Source organism: Liolophura sinensis, chromosome 9 (assembly GCF_032854445.1).
Source record: "Liolophura sinensis isolate JHLJ2023 chromosome 9, CUHK_Ljap_v2, whole genome shotgun sequence".
Lineage (NCBI taxonomy): Eukaryota > Metazoa > Mollusca > Polyplacophora > Chitonida > Chitonidae > Liolophura > Liolophura sinensis.
This window is the reverse complement of record NC_088303.1, coordinates 25,311,996-25,326,699: the sequence shown is the minus strand read 5'-3', so window position 1 is coordinate 25,326,699 and position 14,704 is coordinate 25,311,996. Positions and strand designations below refer to the sequence as shown.

At 39.4% G+C, this 14,704-nt stretch overlaps 1 protein-coding gene across 1 annotated transcript; it reads right to left on the bottom strand.

Annotated features, from left to right (window-relative positions):
• Window positions 1–1,764: 1,764 nt before the first annotated feature.
• Window positions 1,765–13,816, bottom strand: LOC135474805 (eukaryotic translation initiation factor 5A-1-like). Its single transcript, XM_064754404.1, has 5 exons — window positions 13,776–13,816; window positions 10,991–11,182; window positions 7,135–7,239; window positions 6,416–6,547; window positions 1,765–4,691 (listed from the first exon to the last, which is right to left on the bottom strand). Exons 2-5 carry the CDS (start codon window positions 11,150–11,152, stop codon window positions 4,626–4,628), a joined length of 465 nt encoding a protein of 154 aa, XP_064610474.1. The 5' UTR covers window positions 11,153–11,182; window positions 13,776–13,816; the 3' UTR covers window positions 1,765–4,625.
• Window positions 13,817–14,704: the final 888 nt, after the last annotated feature.

The following is a 14,704-nucleotide window of genomic DNA, read 5'->3' as shown; positions in this document are numbered from 1 at the left end:
GCCCGCCCTGATTAAAGTCAGAGTTTACAAACGGTGAGTTAGTGTGTGGATTAGTGTTAATAATAACAGAATGCACCATGGTGTAAATATGCATGCGTGTGCAGTCCAGCTAATTATGCCTTTCTACTTTTGCCAAATAAAAAAAAAACAAAAACAAAAACAAACAAAAAAAAACAGAGAATGTTTCCGTTTCAATAAAAATGGTAATTTTAATAAGTGTTTGGAGGGGGGAGGGGGGCTGTCTCTTTGACACTGAATGGCTTGCATTCATTTCAGCGACATTGCTTTTCTTTTCGAATTGAAGTTTATTTTAAGAGCTGCCTCACTCACGCCGTCGGAGCGTACAACACGACACTCACACTATTATACCGCCAAGAGTATAACCCTACACAAGCTTCGTGTGCTATCTGTCAATCCATGCAAACTCAGTGGACATCGAAGGGGGTCGGGAAAGGCCTCGACAACTCGTCAACCTCGTTGGAGTGTGAATGGCCGCACCATCTACTTGAACAGTAGAAGAACCATCCATAGCTGAACAATGATCAACCATCAGAGCGGCAGGTGTATTATCTTCCGCTGAAAGGCTAAAGAGCCTGCCTCCGACCATGCCGTCAGATACTGTGATGCGTCAGCCAACAGCTAGAACCACCAAATACGGGAACGGTAGAACCGTTGAAGCGTCAGAACGGTAGAGGTAACAGCCACTGCGCAAGGGTGGAAGCACCAGTGGTCGGCACGCTAGAATCACCAGCCATGTGAACGGTAGAAGTACCAGCCATGGCGGAACGCCCTCTGCGTGTGAGATTTTAATGCTGAACTCCAAGATATATTTTTCAGTTACCACGTTGACTGGATTGAGAATTACATGAAGCTAAGCCTGTCCGAGAAATCTGAAAACGACGTTTGTCATACCTTGCGGTCTGCATAAGCGTGTTTTATCACCACTTTCGTGGGGTTTTCACTGTCATCTCCGCATTCGTATTTTCGATCCGCGAGTCACTAGGCCGAGAATGTGATAAACAGCTCGGTATACACGAGAGCTTGAAACGCGACTAAACTCAAGTTGCAGAGTTGGTCCCAGTCACTGATGTCCATACGTGTTTCACAGTAACAAGCATACACGTGAAGACTGGTTCCAGGTGAGTTGTGCCCTTATTTCACAACCAGAGGCAACAGTCGTGTATTACGAGCTTTAGTCAAATCTCGCGATCTTTATTATCTCGAGAAGAGGAAGAGGTTGAGCGTGAGGCAGATAGAACAAGCCACCATTTCTATCACCAAATCATGCTGCGTCGATAGTGAGCGTATCGGTAAACAGTAAAGGGACAATATACACCCTGTCCCACTAAATATCGTAGGGTTGAGAAGCCAAGGTTGCAAAAAGTGCAATCCCTTGATTACACCCCAACAGACTTTTTTAACAGATGCCGCATTTTAAAATACAAAAATGTTTAAACCCGGTGACTATTTGTAGAGTGCATTTCATAAGCGTCTTTTCATCAAAACTGTGACCTTCTTGCCTTCATTCTGATATTACATGCCGGAGTAAAACCGGTTTGCCTTTGGGGTCAACAGAAGCCATATATATATACGGGTTTCCAAGGCATACGTTTCATCTCCACATTAAAAGCGTGTCAGAGTTACTCTATAATACACTTATAACACTGCATATATTTACTATGCAGTCCAGACATCACCCAATAACACGAATTAAATTTACAGCAGGAAATAAAAATTAAAAAGTGAAACAAAGAAGCCGTACCATAGAATGAAATTATATTTATTCTCCGTGCGACTCCATACAAGGTAGTTAACTGAAATAGGCCTGTCCTAAATTTCCCAGTTTTCTTTAAGGGGTACTCACAGTACTATACGATGAAACAGAATACAAAGGTGGGAATTAACTACAAGGTGACATGTTCCGAGAATTACGACCGCAGTTGGGATTATGGGTTGTGGAAACCAGAAATTTTCGGGGAAAACAACCGGACATAACCGACAACAGCCGATATGCTAGCGGCCAGGTACGTTTATACATTAGAAGACCTGCATGGAATACACAAAAGAATGACAGTATAGCGAGTATAGGACTTTCTTCTATCGATGTACATACTACATTTGCATTTGAAAACAGAGACTTTCCGAAGCTGCAAGTTATGGATATGATATCCACGGATTCCTGGCCTTCTTGGCATTGGCCAAAGCAATACGCTTTGATGACTGCGGCCCCCAGGGCCAGGTTGCAACCACTGGTGTCACCGTTGCTCTTCCCGAATGTAATGTCAAGCTACGAGAAAAGACGAAGTGTTAATAAACGCACCGGATTTGTTGATGACTTTCTAAAATTAGGTTAAACCTAGGTTACTGCTTCCAATAATCGCACAACCCTTATAACCTACACCTTTCGATTTTGTTTCAAAAACCTTAGAAGAAGGCGATTGTCTTCAGATAAATGGTATCGTCAAAGTCCCAACGAAATCTGAAGCGCAACCACAAAATCCAGTGGGCAACCAGACAAAATCTAATCCACAACCACAGACGAATGATTAATGAAAAAAATCTCTAAATTTGGGGTTTTGATACGAGTTTTAAGATGGTTTCGATATGAGCCGTACGTGAAACAGTGGAATTTTGGTGTCATACTTCAGGCGTGTCACAGTGCGCGTGTTGTCCAAGACACCCTGAAAACGCCTGTTAAAGATTGTAACTGCACTAGATTGTACAGATCCTAACATTTGTGGAAATTTGTAATCTCAAAGCATAGACTTTCCAATATCCAGTTCAAAAGATATGAAGAGAATACCCCGCCATTTCAGTACCTCCCTGAAAATCCAAATCCTTCCTGGGCATTACGGGCTCTCAAAGAATCTTAGTCAAAACGGTCGGAGTACCCGAATAAGAACCATGAGTTGGCCTGGCCTGGCCTAGCCTGGCTTAATGACTGGCACTACTTCTCAAAACTCATTGAATCCGAGGACATCAAACGGACAGTCAGATTTTACAATTTCGGACACCAAATGGATCGAATCTGTTCTTGGCACGAACTACATGTAAGGAAGATAGAAAAAGTGACCCACCAAGAAGTAGATGTAAGAACGTCCATTCTTCTCGGCAGAAGTCACTCCGTCATGTAAAAATTAGGCTACCGCCGAACGGAAAGTCTTTTCCACATAACTTTCCTTCTGTGGTACACTTGCAAATCTACATTATACAAGTCCATTTAGGGGTACGATTTTTCTCTCGATCCGTCTACATCCCCATACATTATATTGCGATATTAACAGCAAATAAAATGTAACTACATAAAATAATAAGACAAAATATAACACATATATGTTGCATAATACCTGTGATGATAAATATTAGAAGTGAGAGTCATTAACAAAGCCAAATCCAATTGAATTTTTGTTTCGTCTTCGAACGCCCAAACTACATAGCTAAGTCAATTATAGGTTTCAAAATGCAGATGCAAAAATGTACTTAAAAAAAAACAAAAACTACAGGTTGTTAAATGATAACTACAAACAGCAACTGACAGTTCTACTTTTGAAATTAGCAAGTTTCCTTCAGGTCACATGCCGAGGACTCCAACTATTCATAACTTACTTGTACTTTTATATCCCATGGACAAAATTGACAACTAACCAGTGGAATGACCACACAAAATGGCGTTACTAGTATTTAATAATCAGCTTAATCTTAAAAAAAGGCTTAACCCCCTTACAGGCAAAAATTTACCCCAGCCCAATGATTTGTTATCTACACCCACTATTTGGACATACATACTACCCCCCACCCCCACCCCTTAATAACCCACCACCCACACACCACCCTGGTCCTTGTAGTGTGCCCTGACTTTATGGACTTGCACACTCCTGCCACCAATCTTACACAAGTTTTCTGACCCCTCACCATGCCATCTTACATGTTCTTGCTATCCAGTGTTATTCACCCCTAACCAACCCACAATCTCCCTCCTCCCCTGCCCTAATAGCGCCCTATACCCTCCCCCACAACAGCCTTAATTACAGATGGTCAGAAAATACAGAAAACTCAGCACCATGTCAAGAAAGGCAAATGAAATACAATACACTAAGAGAAAATAACACATATATATTATACATCAACTGTCAAAACATCCGAGAACACTTGTGTAAACGTACTCCACTCAAAAATTCACTTCAGAATTCAATCATCGTGAAAATGATAGTACAAGATTTTGAGTTTTATTCAACAGAATGTGGTACTGAACCTTGCAAAAGTCCATGGCATCAAACTGATGTGAAAGGATAGAGACAGGTTGAAACAAAGCACTCTCCAAGATGTGGGCATACATAACAGCGGTCATCACCATAGCAGAAGAAAAAAAAAAAGGAAAAAAATTTATAATAAAATTCAACAAAACCAGAGAAATGATTATATGGCATGTATATTCCCCTGCGAATGAGCTCATATGCCAAACAAATTTTATGGAAATCTTCGCCATGAAAAGCTGTGGATCAGTAATGTACACTGTTCGCTTATTTTCCGCTACAGGTTTGGTCACAGTCAGAGTATGGGTGTTAGCACAGGTATCCAAGTCCAGACATCTGGTAGAGCACATCCAGTGGTCATCCCTGTCGGGCTTAACCCTTTGTCATAGCCTTAGTGGCCACAGCAGCCTCTAACCCCATTGATTCAACGACAGTAATCTGTAACCAAGACAAATCATAGCATTTTACAATTCAATAACTAAATGAATATTGCAATCAAAAAGGGAAAACAACCTTTTAAAGTCTTGGTAAGTTTCGTAAGGCTTAATCCACTGAATATCAAATCTATATGCAGGACTCGTTTTGCGGACGCTAATCAGACACTTCAGGGGAGACAACCACACCACAAATTTGAGTTATGTGCCCTTGTTTCCGCAGTCTACTGAAGATGCAAACTGTCTAGTGGAATTCTGTTGAAGTCAATGACGGCATCTGACTAATTTTTACGTCCACTGAAAGACTACCATTCCAAGTATCCCAAACAGGCATTAAATATTTTTTTCCATTTTTTTTAACCCAATTAAGTTTTTGTGACACTTTGTCTCGACACAGCTTCAGCACATCTCCATTCTAGTGGGCAAGGTAACGTCACGTTTACTCTAGCTCTCTGACGTCGAATGTATTTTCCTAACAATAGTCCAATTAGTAGCCTATGCCAGATAAAAGTTGTGGAATTCCGCGATGAAAGCGCAAGTGATAAATAGCTTTTTCGGAAATTAGACATGCTGTATATAAGGATATTTCTTCCACTGCTAGAACTGTTGATACAGTTGGCCCAGTATTCTGTAAGACGAGTTGGAAGCTGGAGGTCACATGACCACCCTTTTGTGTCAAAAACGAAATGGCCGCTTTATGTTCAAACACTGAGAAAAAGGTCGCTTTTTGCCACTTCGCTAGCGGCCATTGACATCTGTGAACTTGCTGAATTTGACTAGTCTAATGACCCATTGCCCGAAGTGAACACCTCTGCATATAGATTTCATTTGACATGTAATTGTCCCAGCAACAACTATTTACATGGCCTTACTCGGGCTTTAATTTTCGTCATTTTTTTCTCTGAAGCACAATGAACTCCCAGAGATTCGCTTTACACCAATCCACCAGTCCAATTTACTACCATATAGCTTTTAATCTGAGTGAAGGCATTAACACATACAGAAGAAACAGATCTTGTGGATTTAATGTTAATGGGCTTAACTTTAACATACGAAACACATCCACATGTTTGTAGGAGGAACGATTGTTATGAATTAGAAATTTGAGATCTTCTGTTCATTTCTGGAAAGTTATCCAAGGGAATTTATGGAAATTTGAAAGGATTCCAAGGATGGGATTTTCAGATTTCTGTGGAAAGCTTAGCCTTGACACATTGTTGCTCCTGTCGTCGGCTCAGATTTATACCCTATATGCCCACACTTGTGATTTATTCTCCGAGCAAAATGTAATTAACCCATCCTCTTCTTTACAAAATGAGATTGTCAAAAATTGAAAATAACTTAATACTTTTTACTACTGTTAGCTCTGTGACATCACTGTCAGGAATATGACCGATTGGTCCATTCTTGAGGTCACTGCTGCCAACCAAATTTTCACTGCATGCCACGAACAATAATTTCAACTGCTCACATAAGTTGTAACTATGCATGTAACTGCTTGCAGCCAATCAATAAGGGGAAGTAAATCTTGTAAACCATGAAACATAGTACTGAATTATATTACTGTGCATTATTAACAGATGAGCGGTATCTCTCGAGTCCCAATTCTAGAATACACAATGATCCCATTTCAGTTTGCAGAAGTTGAGACAATTACTACGTGTCACATGACACAGCCAAACTCTTACACCAGCTTACTCTTGAAAGGAAGCCATCGAGAGTACTTACTAAGATTTGCTCATCATTCTCATATTTTTCCTTAATTTCCTTTCCCAAGTCGTCTTCTGGCAGTTTGAGGTCTTCTCGCGTTTCTCCATTATCATCCATTAATGACATATATCCATCGTTTATATCTACTAACTGCAACCATACAAAATTGAAAATCAACTTTATCAAGCTAAAATTGAAACAAAACATGTAACAAAACGAATCTCTTCAGCTCTTATTCATTAACCACTAATATTCACACAGGGGAAAAGGCCAATCTCATCATGGACTTGGTCAGTTAGTAGAAAAGATTGTAACCATTGACAACAGTACAAAACAGTTTTTGCAATCTCACCATCATACTGGTTTGACGAATTCACACATTTACATCATATATCACTTGTGCCCTATATAACCTCTGCATTCACGCCATCTTTAATTTCTCATCTCACTGACCAGTCAGAATATTCATGCAATGTGAAAGTACAGTTAGTATTAATACAACCATAAAAGTCAGAATAAAAACTTTAATAGAAATGCCAAGATCACTTTCTTCCATAACACAAAGCTGAATGTTACTGCATCAAAATGCAATTTCTATCACTGGTGTCACATGGTTTTCAGTGGGAGAACACAGGCTATATAATTATACGTTCCAGCTAACCTCAGTGTACAGACTGTAATTTATAGGTCTCTCAACATTCTGTAGCATTTGACCTTAGAAGACAAGTACAACTCACCTGTAAATCCTTGCGTTTGATAATAGGTACTTCCAGATTGTGAGTTGAGGGGCAAATATCTTCATACTTTTTACTATTAAATATATCGAGCCCAACCAGATGAACCTGTAATAACATAAATATGACTGGCTTAAGAACATGCACGATAGTCCATATGTATAGTATGTATGCAAGTTTCCCATGTCTGATGCAGACAATATATAGAACTTTATACATATATAACTTTATACATATAGAACTCTGCCATGGCATTTAGCTTACAAGCGTGCCAGAGCTACTCACTTTGCCGGATTATGAGAGTTCTGTTGATCATAGAAAGGTTTACTTGGGCGGTATTTATTTGATTCGTGATCAATGACGTACTCAATAATATTTCACTTATACAGATGGTGGGAGGAAACCAGGCCGAGCCTGGAGGGAAACCTATGACCATCTGCAGGTTGCTGGAAAAACTCACAGCAACCCCATTGGTGGGATGCTCTCGGGTGATTATGCCACTCTGGCGTGCTGATAACAGCTTTGGAGGACGCTATTTTCTGCTTGCCCCTTTAAAAATGCATTTGACAAACGAATATTCTAAAGCAATAAAAATAGTCTACTCAGCACTCAACTATGCATTTTTATACTGTAATACTTCTTATCTTCACAAAGGTGAAGACATATATATGCTGTTCCTTGGATATACTTACCATGTGCGAATATCTATCCCTGTTACGATTATAGTGCATACTGGTTAAAAAGAGCAGACAAGATGTCCCAAAAAAATAGAAGAACTGCAATACCACTTTAAGAGATTATCCTAAATGGACAAACAAATAATTTATAAATAAGTACTGATCATAACGGGCGTCTTACATAGAGCCTTGAAAAAATAAACAGCTTTACTTTTGATTTTAAATTAGTTAGAGATGTTACATGTGGTTGTATTTGACTAAATTGTAAGATAACTTTGGCATGGCTGGCATGAAAACAGAAATCAGATGGATTAATATAAAAACATGATCCATTTGAGTAAAATTTCCTCTTTCACTTAACTACGTATTCCTTTATTATGTCGTATCTGGTCTCTGACTCGAAAACAAGAATTTATAAGTATGAGTGTTTTCACAACGAAAAAGTGAATCAAAACAAACAAAACAGGGACTGAGTGCAGATGGTCTTTCCGCAAGTTTTGCAGACTTTAAACAATTCGATTTATTTATTTATTTATTTGATTGGTGTTTTACGCCGTACTCAAGAATATTTCACTTATACGACGGCGGCCAGCATTATAGTGGGTGGAAACCCATGACCATCCGCAGGTTGCTGACAGACCTTCCCACGTACAACCGGAGGGGTAGCCAGCATGAGCTGGACTTCAACCCACAGCGACCGCATTGGTGAGAGACTCTGGGGTCATTACGCAGCGCTAGCACACTAACCGAGCCACGAAGGCCCCTAAACAATTCAACAAATCAAGAATACTCCAACTTGCCTGACAATAACACGATCGTTTTATTATCAGACTTGGTATCAAGTTGACAGACTCCCCTGGCCACTTGGAAAAATGAAAGTAATGAAACGAGGCTGTGATAGGTACATTTCTAGCGCATTTACCCATTGGTCCGATTGAGGAATCCAATAGGTATCAGTGGACTTCATCCCTCAAACTTAAAGCGCACATGTAGTCGGTGAACTGAACAAGTGTTATATCAGCGGATTTTCAGTCAAAAGTATCCACCATAATGGTTTGATAGATATAATTAGAATCGCAATGCTTAATTCAAGGCAATTGCACCTATGGGCAAACCCGTTAGAAAAGCATCCATCACAGCCTCATTTTCATGACTTTAGTTTTTCCAGACTGCCGGTCGAGTCCGTCAAATTGGTCCGGTCAGATAATGAAATGTTCGTAGGCTCATTGTTTAAAATTCAACTAGAACAGACTGCAGATTACCATATACCATTAACAATAGGCATGTTAGAGTATTTTTGAATTGTTTTAGCTCAGGTGTTTTACAGCTGAAAGATCAACCGGACCCTGTTGGGCCAGTGCCCGTTTTGTTTTGATTAATTTTTTCGTTGTGAAAACACTCATGCTTATAAATTATTGCTGTTTCTAAACCAGAGACCTGATACGAACTTAACACTGGAATACACAGTTTTGTGAAACAGGAAATTTTCCTCCATCTGATTTCCGTTTTCACGCTAGCTGGAATTCCCTCTTGGATTTGAATGGGTGAAAAACCAGGCATAATAGATTTTTATTAACTTAACGGTGTTTTTATTAAACAATAAGTCTAGAAATATGAGTTTTCATATATTTTAGTAAATGTTTTCCACTATCGCAGTGTCTCCAATAACCAAATTCTAAAGGTCAAAGTGTCCCTCTTAAATAATAAGGGTTGCCTTTATTTTTATAACAAATTTAAGCTTGTATGGAGTATGCATACACACACAGAGCAAACACACATAATATTTTATTAAAGATTTCAACCCGAAGTTATCTTTTTAAGTCACATACCACAACTAGCATCTGTAACTAAAGTCTGCAATTTAACATCAGAAGTTAAGCTGTTTTTATAAGTTATTTTTTCAAGGCTCCAAGACTGTAATGATCAGTAGTTTATAAATTATTGGTTTGTCCATTTAGGATAATCTCCTAACCCAAGGAACACTAGCTGCGAGTGAGCGAGTGCTTGGGGTTTAACGTCGTACTTAATTTTACAGTCATATGATGACGACACTTGCTGTGAACACACACTTTGCAAGTGTTTTATTTTTTGAGACTTCGTGCCTGCTCTTTTTAACCAGTACACACTGTAATTGTGACAGGGATAAATATTTTTTCCCCACAGGGATAGTACATCCAATGAACAACATATGAATTTCTTTACTTTTCTGAAAAATTGAGAATGCAATTTCCTGTTTTTAACCACTTCCAATTACTAGGATTACAGGGACCAAATGCACAACTGACTGTTAAGTTGGCTAGTTTTACTATTCTAAATATCTTTAGAATATTTATTTGGGCCATTTCAAGCTGTTATTTGTGCTAAGAAGTGCCAATTTTCATAAAATGCCACCCAGCCCCTTTTGTTTGAAGCTAGGGGTCTGCTATAACCACATTCTCCATGACTGCCAGGGGTGATACATGCACATTTGCTATTATCTACAGCATCCGAAAACTGGTACGTCATGGAGGATGTTATTGAGATTTCAGTACTTTTTCCCCCATACCTGTTGCACTGTGTGCGAGTATGGCATATCCGAGTCTGACATTTTTAGTCTGATGTCACATAACTAATTAGGAACATACGAAATACTGTCTTCCCCAAACAGAAGGTATGGTCACTGGCTGTCAAAATTTAGTACGCTGTTTTGCTAATTTGCCAAGATATGATTTATATGCAGCCAGTGATTGGTAGGTTCAATTTTTTTTCCAGGTACAGGCAAAAATCACCTGTCATGACAGGTAAACGCATGAAAACTTTTTTTTCTGCCAGTCATGCAAACCTATTCAGGTCAAGTTTTGCCCTTCAAAATATAAAATCACTTGTAGCTGTAGCTAAATTCAAGTGTCAAGCGCTAACTGTCAAAATTTTTTGATATGACCCGTCTGGCATTTCAATCCAAGGGGGACCTGTAAAATGCCCGGCTACAGGACCTTGATGTCATTTTTTAAATCAAACATTCCTTTTCCAGCTCATCATAATGATGTCAAATCAATTTATTTATTCATTTGGTTGGTGTTTTACGTCGTACTCAAGAACATTTCACTTATTCAAAGGCCGCACGCATTATGGTGGGAGACCCAATAGGCCTCAAAATTCAAGGCTTCACTTTACAAGAAGCACCTTGTATGAATCCTAAATACCTTAGCATGACCGTGTTTCCCAGTTTTTGATGTAGACATCTCCACAATCTTGCATGGGCGTCCCTTCATGACAACATGGCCCCCTTTGCGTAGAGAAGAGCACTGGGCAGGATAGGTGTTTGATGCACCAGACTCAACGGTATCAAAGTTCTCATCTGCCATGTTCTAGACTGCCTTGTTGGTTAACAGCAACTGAAAGAAAACGTATTGGTATAAATAAGTGTAAATCATGTAAGTGATCTAATCACTTTGCTCTTTGAGTTAGTTTGTTGCATCAATCATGCTGCATATCCAGATCAATACAGATCAACAAGTTCCAAACTGGAAATTTTTACCTTGCTGCCACTCAACACTATGCCAAAGACTGGCAACACACCTCCCTCACTCTGTCACTTGATGCTATCACTGGGCCGACCAATTCTGATTTTACATACTTTGGTATCACAACTAGGGATTGAACGCTGATCTCCTACCTGTAGGGCTGTCACTTTACCCACTACACCAGAGGAAGCAGTGCAAGTGAGAAGGATCAAACTATTGTAACTGTCAACCAAAAGCATAAACACCAACCCTCACTTGCACCAGAGTATGTGACCAAACAGATGTTGGAACCAGTGCTGGTCCCATTCAATATCATATTAGTCATTTATCTACTGATCCTTGAAACAGGTTGGTCCCAATACAACCATATTTACAGTATGTACGCTTATGTATGCTTGGGGTTTTATGCCATACTTAATTTTTCAGTCATAAGACAAGGAGGAGTACACATATACTGTGTCTTCTTGCGGCAGGGTGAGTTCACACCGCCAAAGTCCTGCAGCCACTGAAGTATCATGCTGGAGCCACCAGACAGGACACAACACCCAGTCACATACTGACACCAGGCTAACCAGTTCTGTTTCCTTACTCTAACCTCTCAGTGCTGAGCTCCTATCAAAACAGTAGCCTTTAGTATAACTCGGCTCAGCTTTAACCCAGGCCTCTCGACTTTGAGGCAGATTTTTAAACCATTAGGCCACCGATGTGATCCATATTTACAGTGCTGCCTCACTGGAATATAATGTCAGACACCAGTCAGGACACCCAATTCGTCAAATGTAGACAAACATCTTGTGGATCCATACAATTACATGATATATACCCTTTGAACAAAACACTAAGCCATGAATAAGCAATGGCAAATTCCCTAGAGCCACAACATCTAGTTTGATTTATGTATTTATCTGATTGGTGTTATACACTGCACTCCAGAATATTTCACTTATATGACGGATTATGGTGGGAGGAAACACACCACATCCGCAGTTGCTGCTGTGCTGAGCTGGACATGAACTCGCAGTGACTGCATTGGTGAGAGACGCCTCGGTTATTATGCTGCTCTAGCGCGTTAACCAAGTGGGCAAGGAAGGCCCCACATCTAGTACAATGTCTGAAAATGTGCAACTACTTGTCACTATCAGTTCTACAAGAACATATGCATGGAACACTGTACAATGGACACTTTTCAAAAATAATTTCATTTGGTTTGTTAATGTCTTTCACGTTATTGTTTCTGATGTATTAAGCCTACTATCATGATCTAATGATGCAAATGTCAACACGTGAATTTATAAGCTGTCTCACATCCATAGAAAGGATATTCCATACAGCTTTTATGATGGAACAATTTCTTACAGCTTACATGGCATCACACTTGCATGGGGAGAGATCATTCATTTCACTTCAAGTTGTGTACAAGTTCGAAGACTTCGTTCATGAAAATATTGTTCGAAGTGAACTTACTTGTACCACACAAAGAATGTGGACAAGGATAGAATGAATGTGTATGGAATGTAGGTAAAACAAAAAGATAAGGTGCATAATTTAGCATTTGAAAACTAACAATCACGCTGCCAGGCTTCTCAAAATAACAAATTCGGACTACCTCTCCGAATTTTGCAGCAGGACTAACCTGGAAGGATAGAGATTCAGACAATGTTTAATCGTCACATAATTACAGCAAAAATAATGACTATCTACGAAGTTGGTAAATGTCATGTTTTTCTCACAATAGGTTTCATTTTGTATTTTTGTCAGAATTTTTTTTCAATGTTGGATTAGTTTAGTAACAGACTATTGTAGCACCTTAACAATAGTGTTGTCAGTAGTCATCCACGTGGGACGAGAAACGTGCAGATGACGTCATGTAGTAAATGGGTGTTAAATAGACAAGCCCAAATCTAATTTCCAGAATACCTATACAGGTTATAGATGACAGATTGATACTAAACCAGTAACTGTCGACATCTTTTTCCGCAATAAGAGAACCTCTCGTGAAAATCTTACATTTTATGTCGACAGAAAGTCTACTCCCATTTACATTTAACAGATTTACGATTTAACACCTGGTACCAAGTGGAACTTCAACGTGACAAATTCTTCTCGAACTTTCACTGTGAAAGCACACATTCAGGCCTAACACTGTTCTTGCAACAACAACAGTGAACCCTCTGCTGCCAAATGACCACTTTTCCAGAGAGTCCAACTCAGAGTAAAACAAGGCGAGGTTCTTGGGGTTTTCTGCCTCTGTACAGTTTTGCGTACATCATCTAAGATGGCGGGCACCTGTAAATTTGTAAAATGTGGCCTAACCGGTATCAACAAAGAGACTATTCGTGTGATCGTTCAGACATTATTTGCGTCGATTTCTGTCACTTTCCCTTGATTTACTGATACTTTAAACTTTCATGTAACCCTTCACATATTGTCAAATTTCGTTACATTCTTTCCTTCGGTTACTCACGTGTTTTACCCTATCCTGGGTCCTTGTAGAGGCTGAGTTGCGCACGCGCACCACGTTACTTGACAATTACCCAGAGGAGGGGTACGGCAATTGCTCCACGTTGTCTAACAAACCCATATTTTTAAGAGGCCATGTTACATACTGTAAAGTAGAAAATATTTTCACATAAAACCATGTTCTTTGAACTATTAAATGATCCTTAAGACAACTATCTAAAGAAAGATTTGCAATGTCGCATTGCTTTCCTTTCTCCTCACTTTTTATTCCCACGATGAAATAATGGACTGTGACTAGCAGCAGAGTTTTTTTGTTGCACAACTGACGCGGGGTTTGACGAATGTGCTATTTATAGCCTTGCGATGGCCTTGCCATTTGTTCACCTAAAAGGAGCAAGGCTGTATACGCATCTTGAAATAAGCGGGAAATGAACGTGCGCGAAAAAGCGAAAGTTGTATCTTAAATAAATCTAATTAATTGTAAGAACATGTCTATTGCCGGCGTTTTAATATTAAGGTACGATACATGAAATTTTTTAACCTGGCTGTCTTTTATAAAATGAAAGACGAACTGCTAATTTGTAAAGTTCTTCATACTTACTTTAACACCAGTAAATTATTCCTGCATATCGACCTGTATGAGTTGCTACATAATCATGCAAAGAAGAAGAAACTGGCCTCTCTGTCACCCACAGATAATTAGCAAAAGCTTTGTACATGGGGGCCTACATGTACATGTATCAATAGGCCTAGACAAGTTTTCCATACAGAGCTAAGTAGGCCTTCAATTAGCCGAAGCCTTTAGACATCTGTATATATTTACTTGTAGGCCCACGATATACAAAATATGTGGACAAATGTCCAGTTATGTAAAATTAGAGTATAAATACCGAAAAGACTTGCCCTAACCCACGCGTAGGCCTATATTAACAG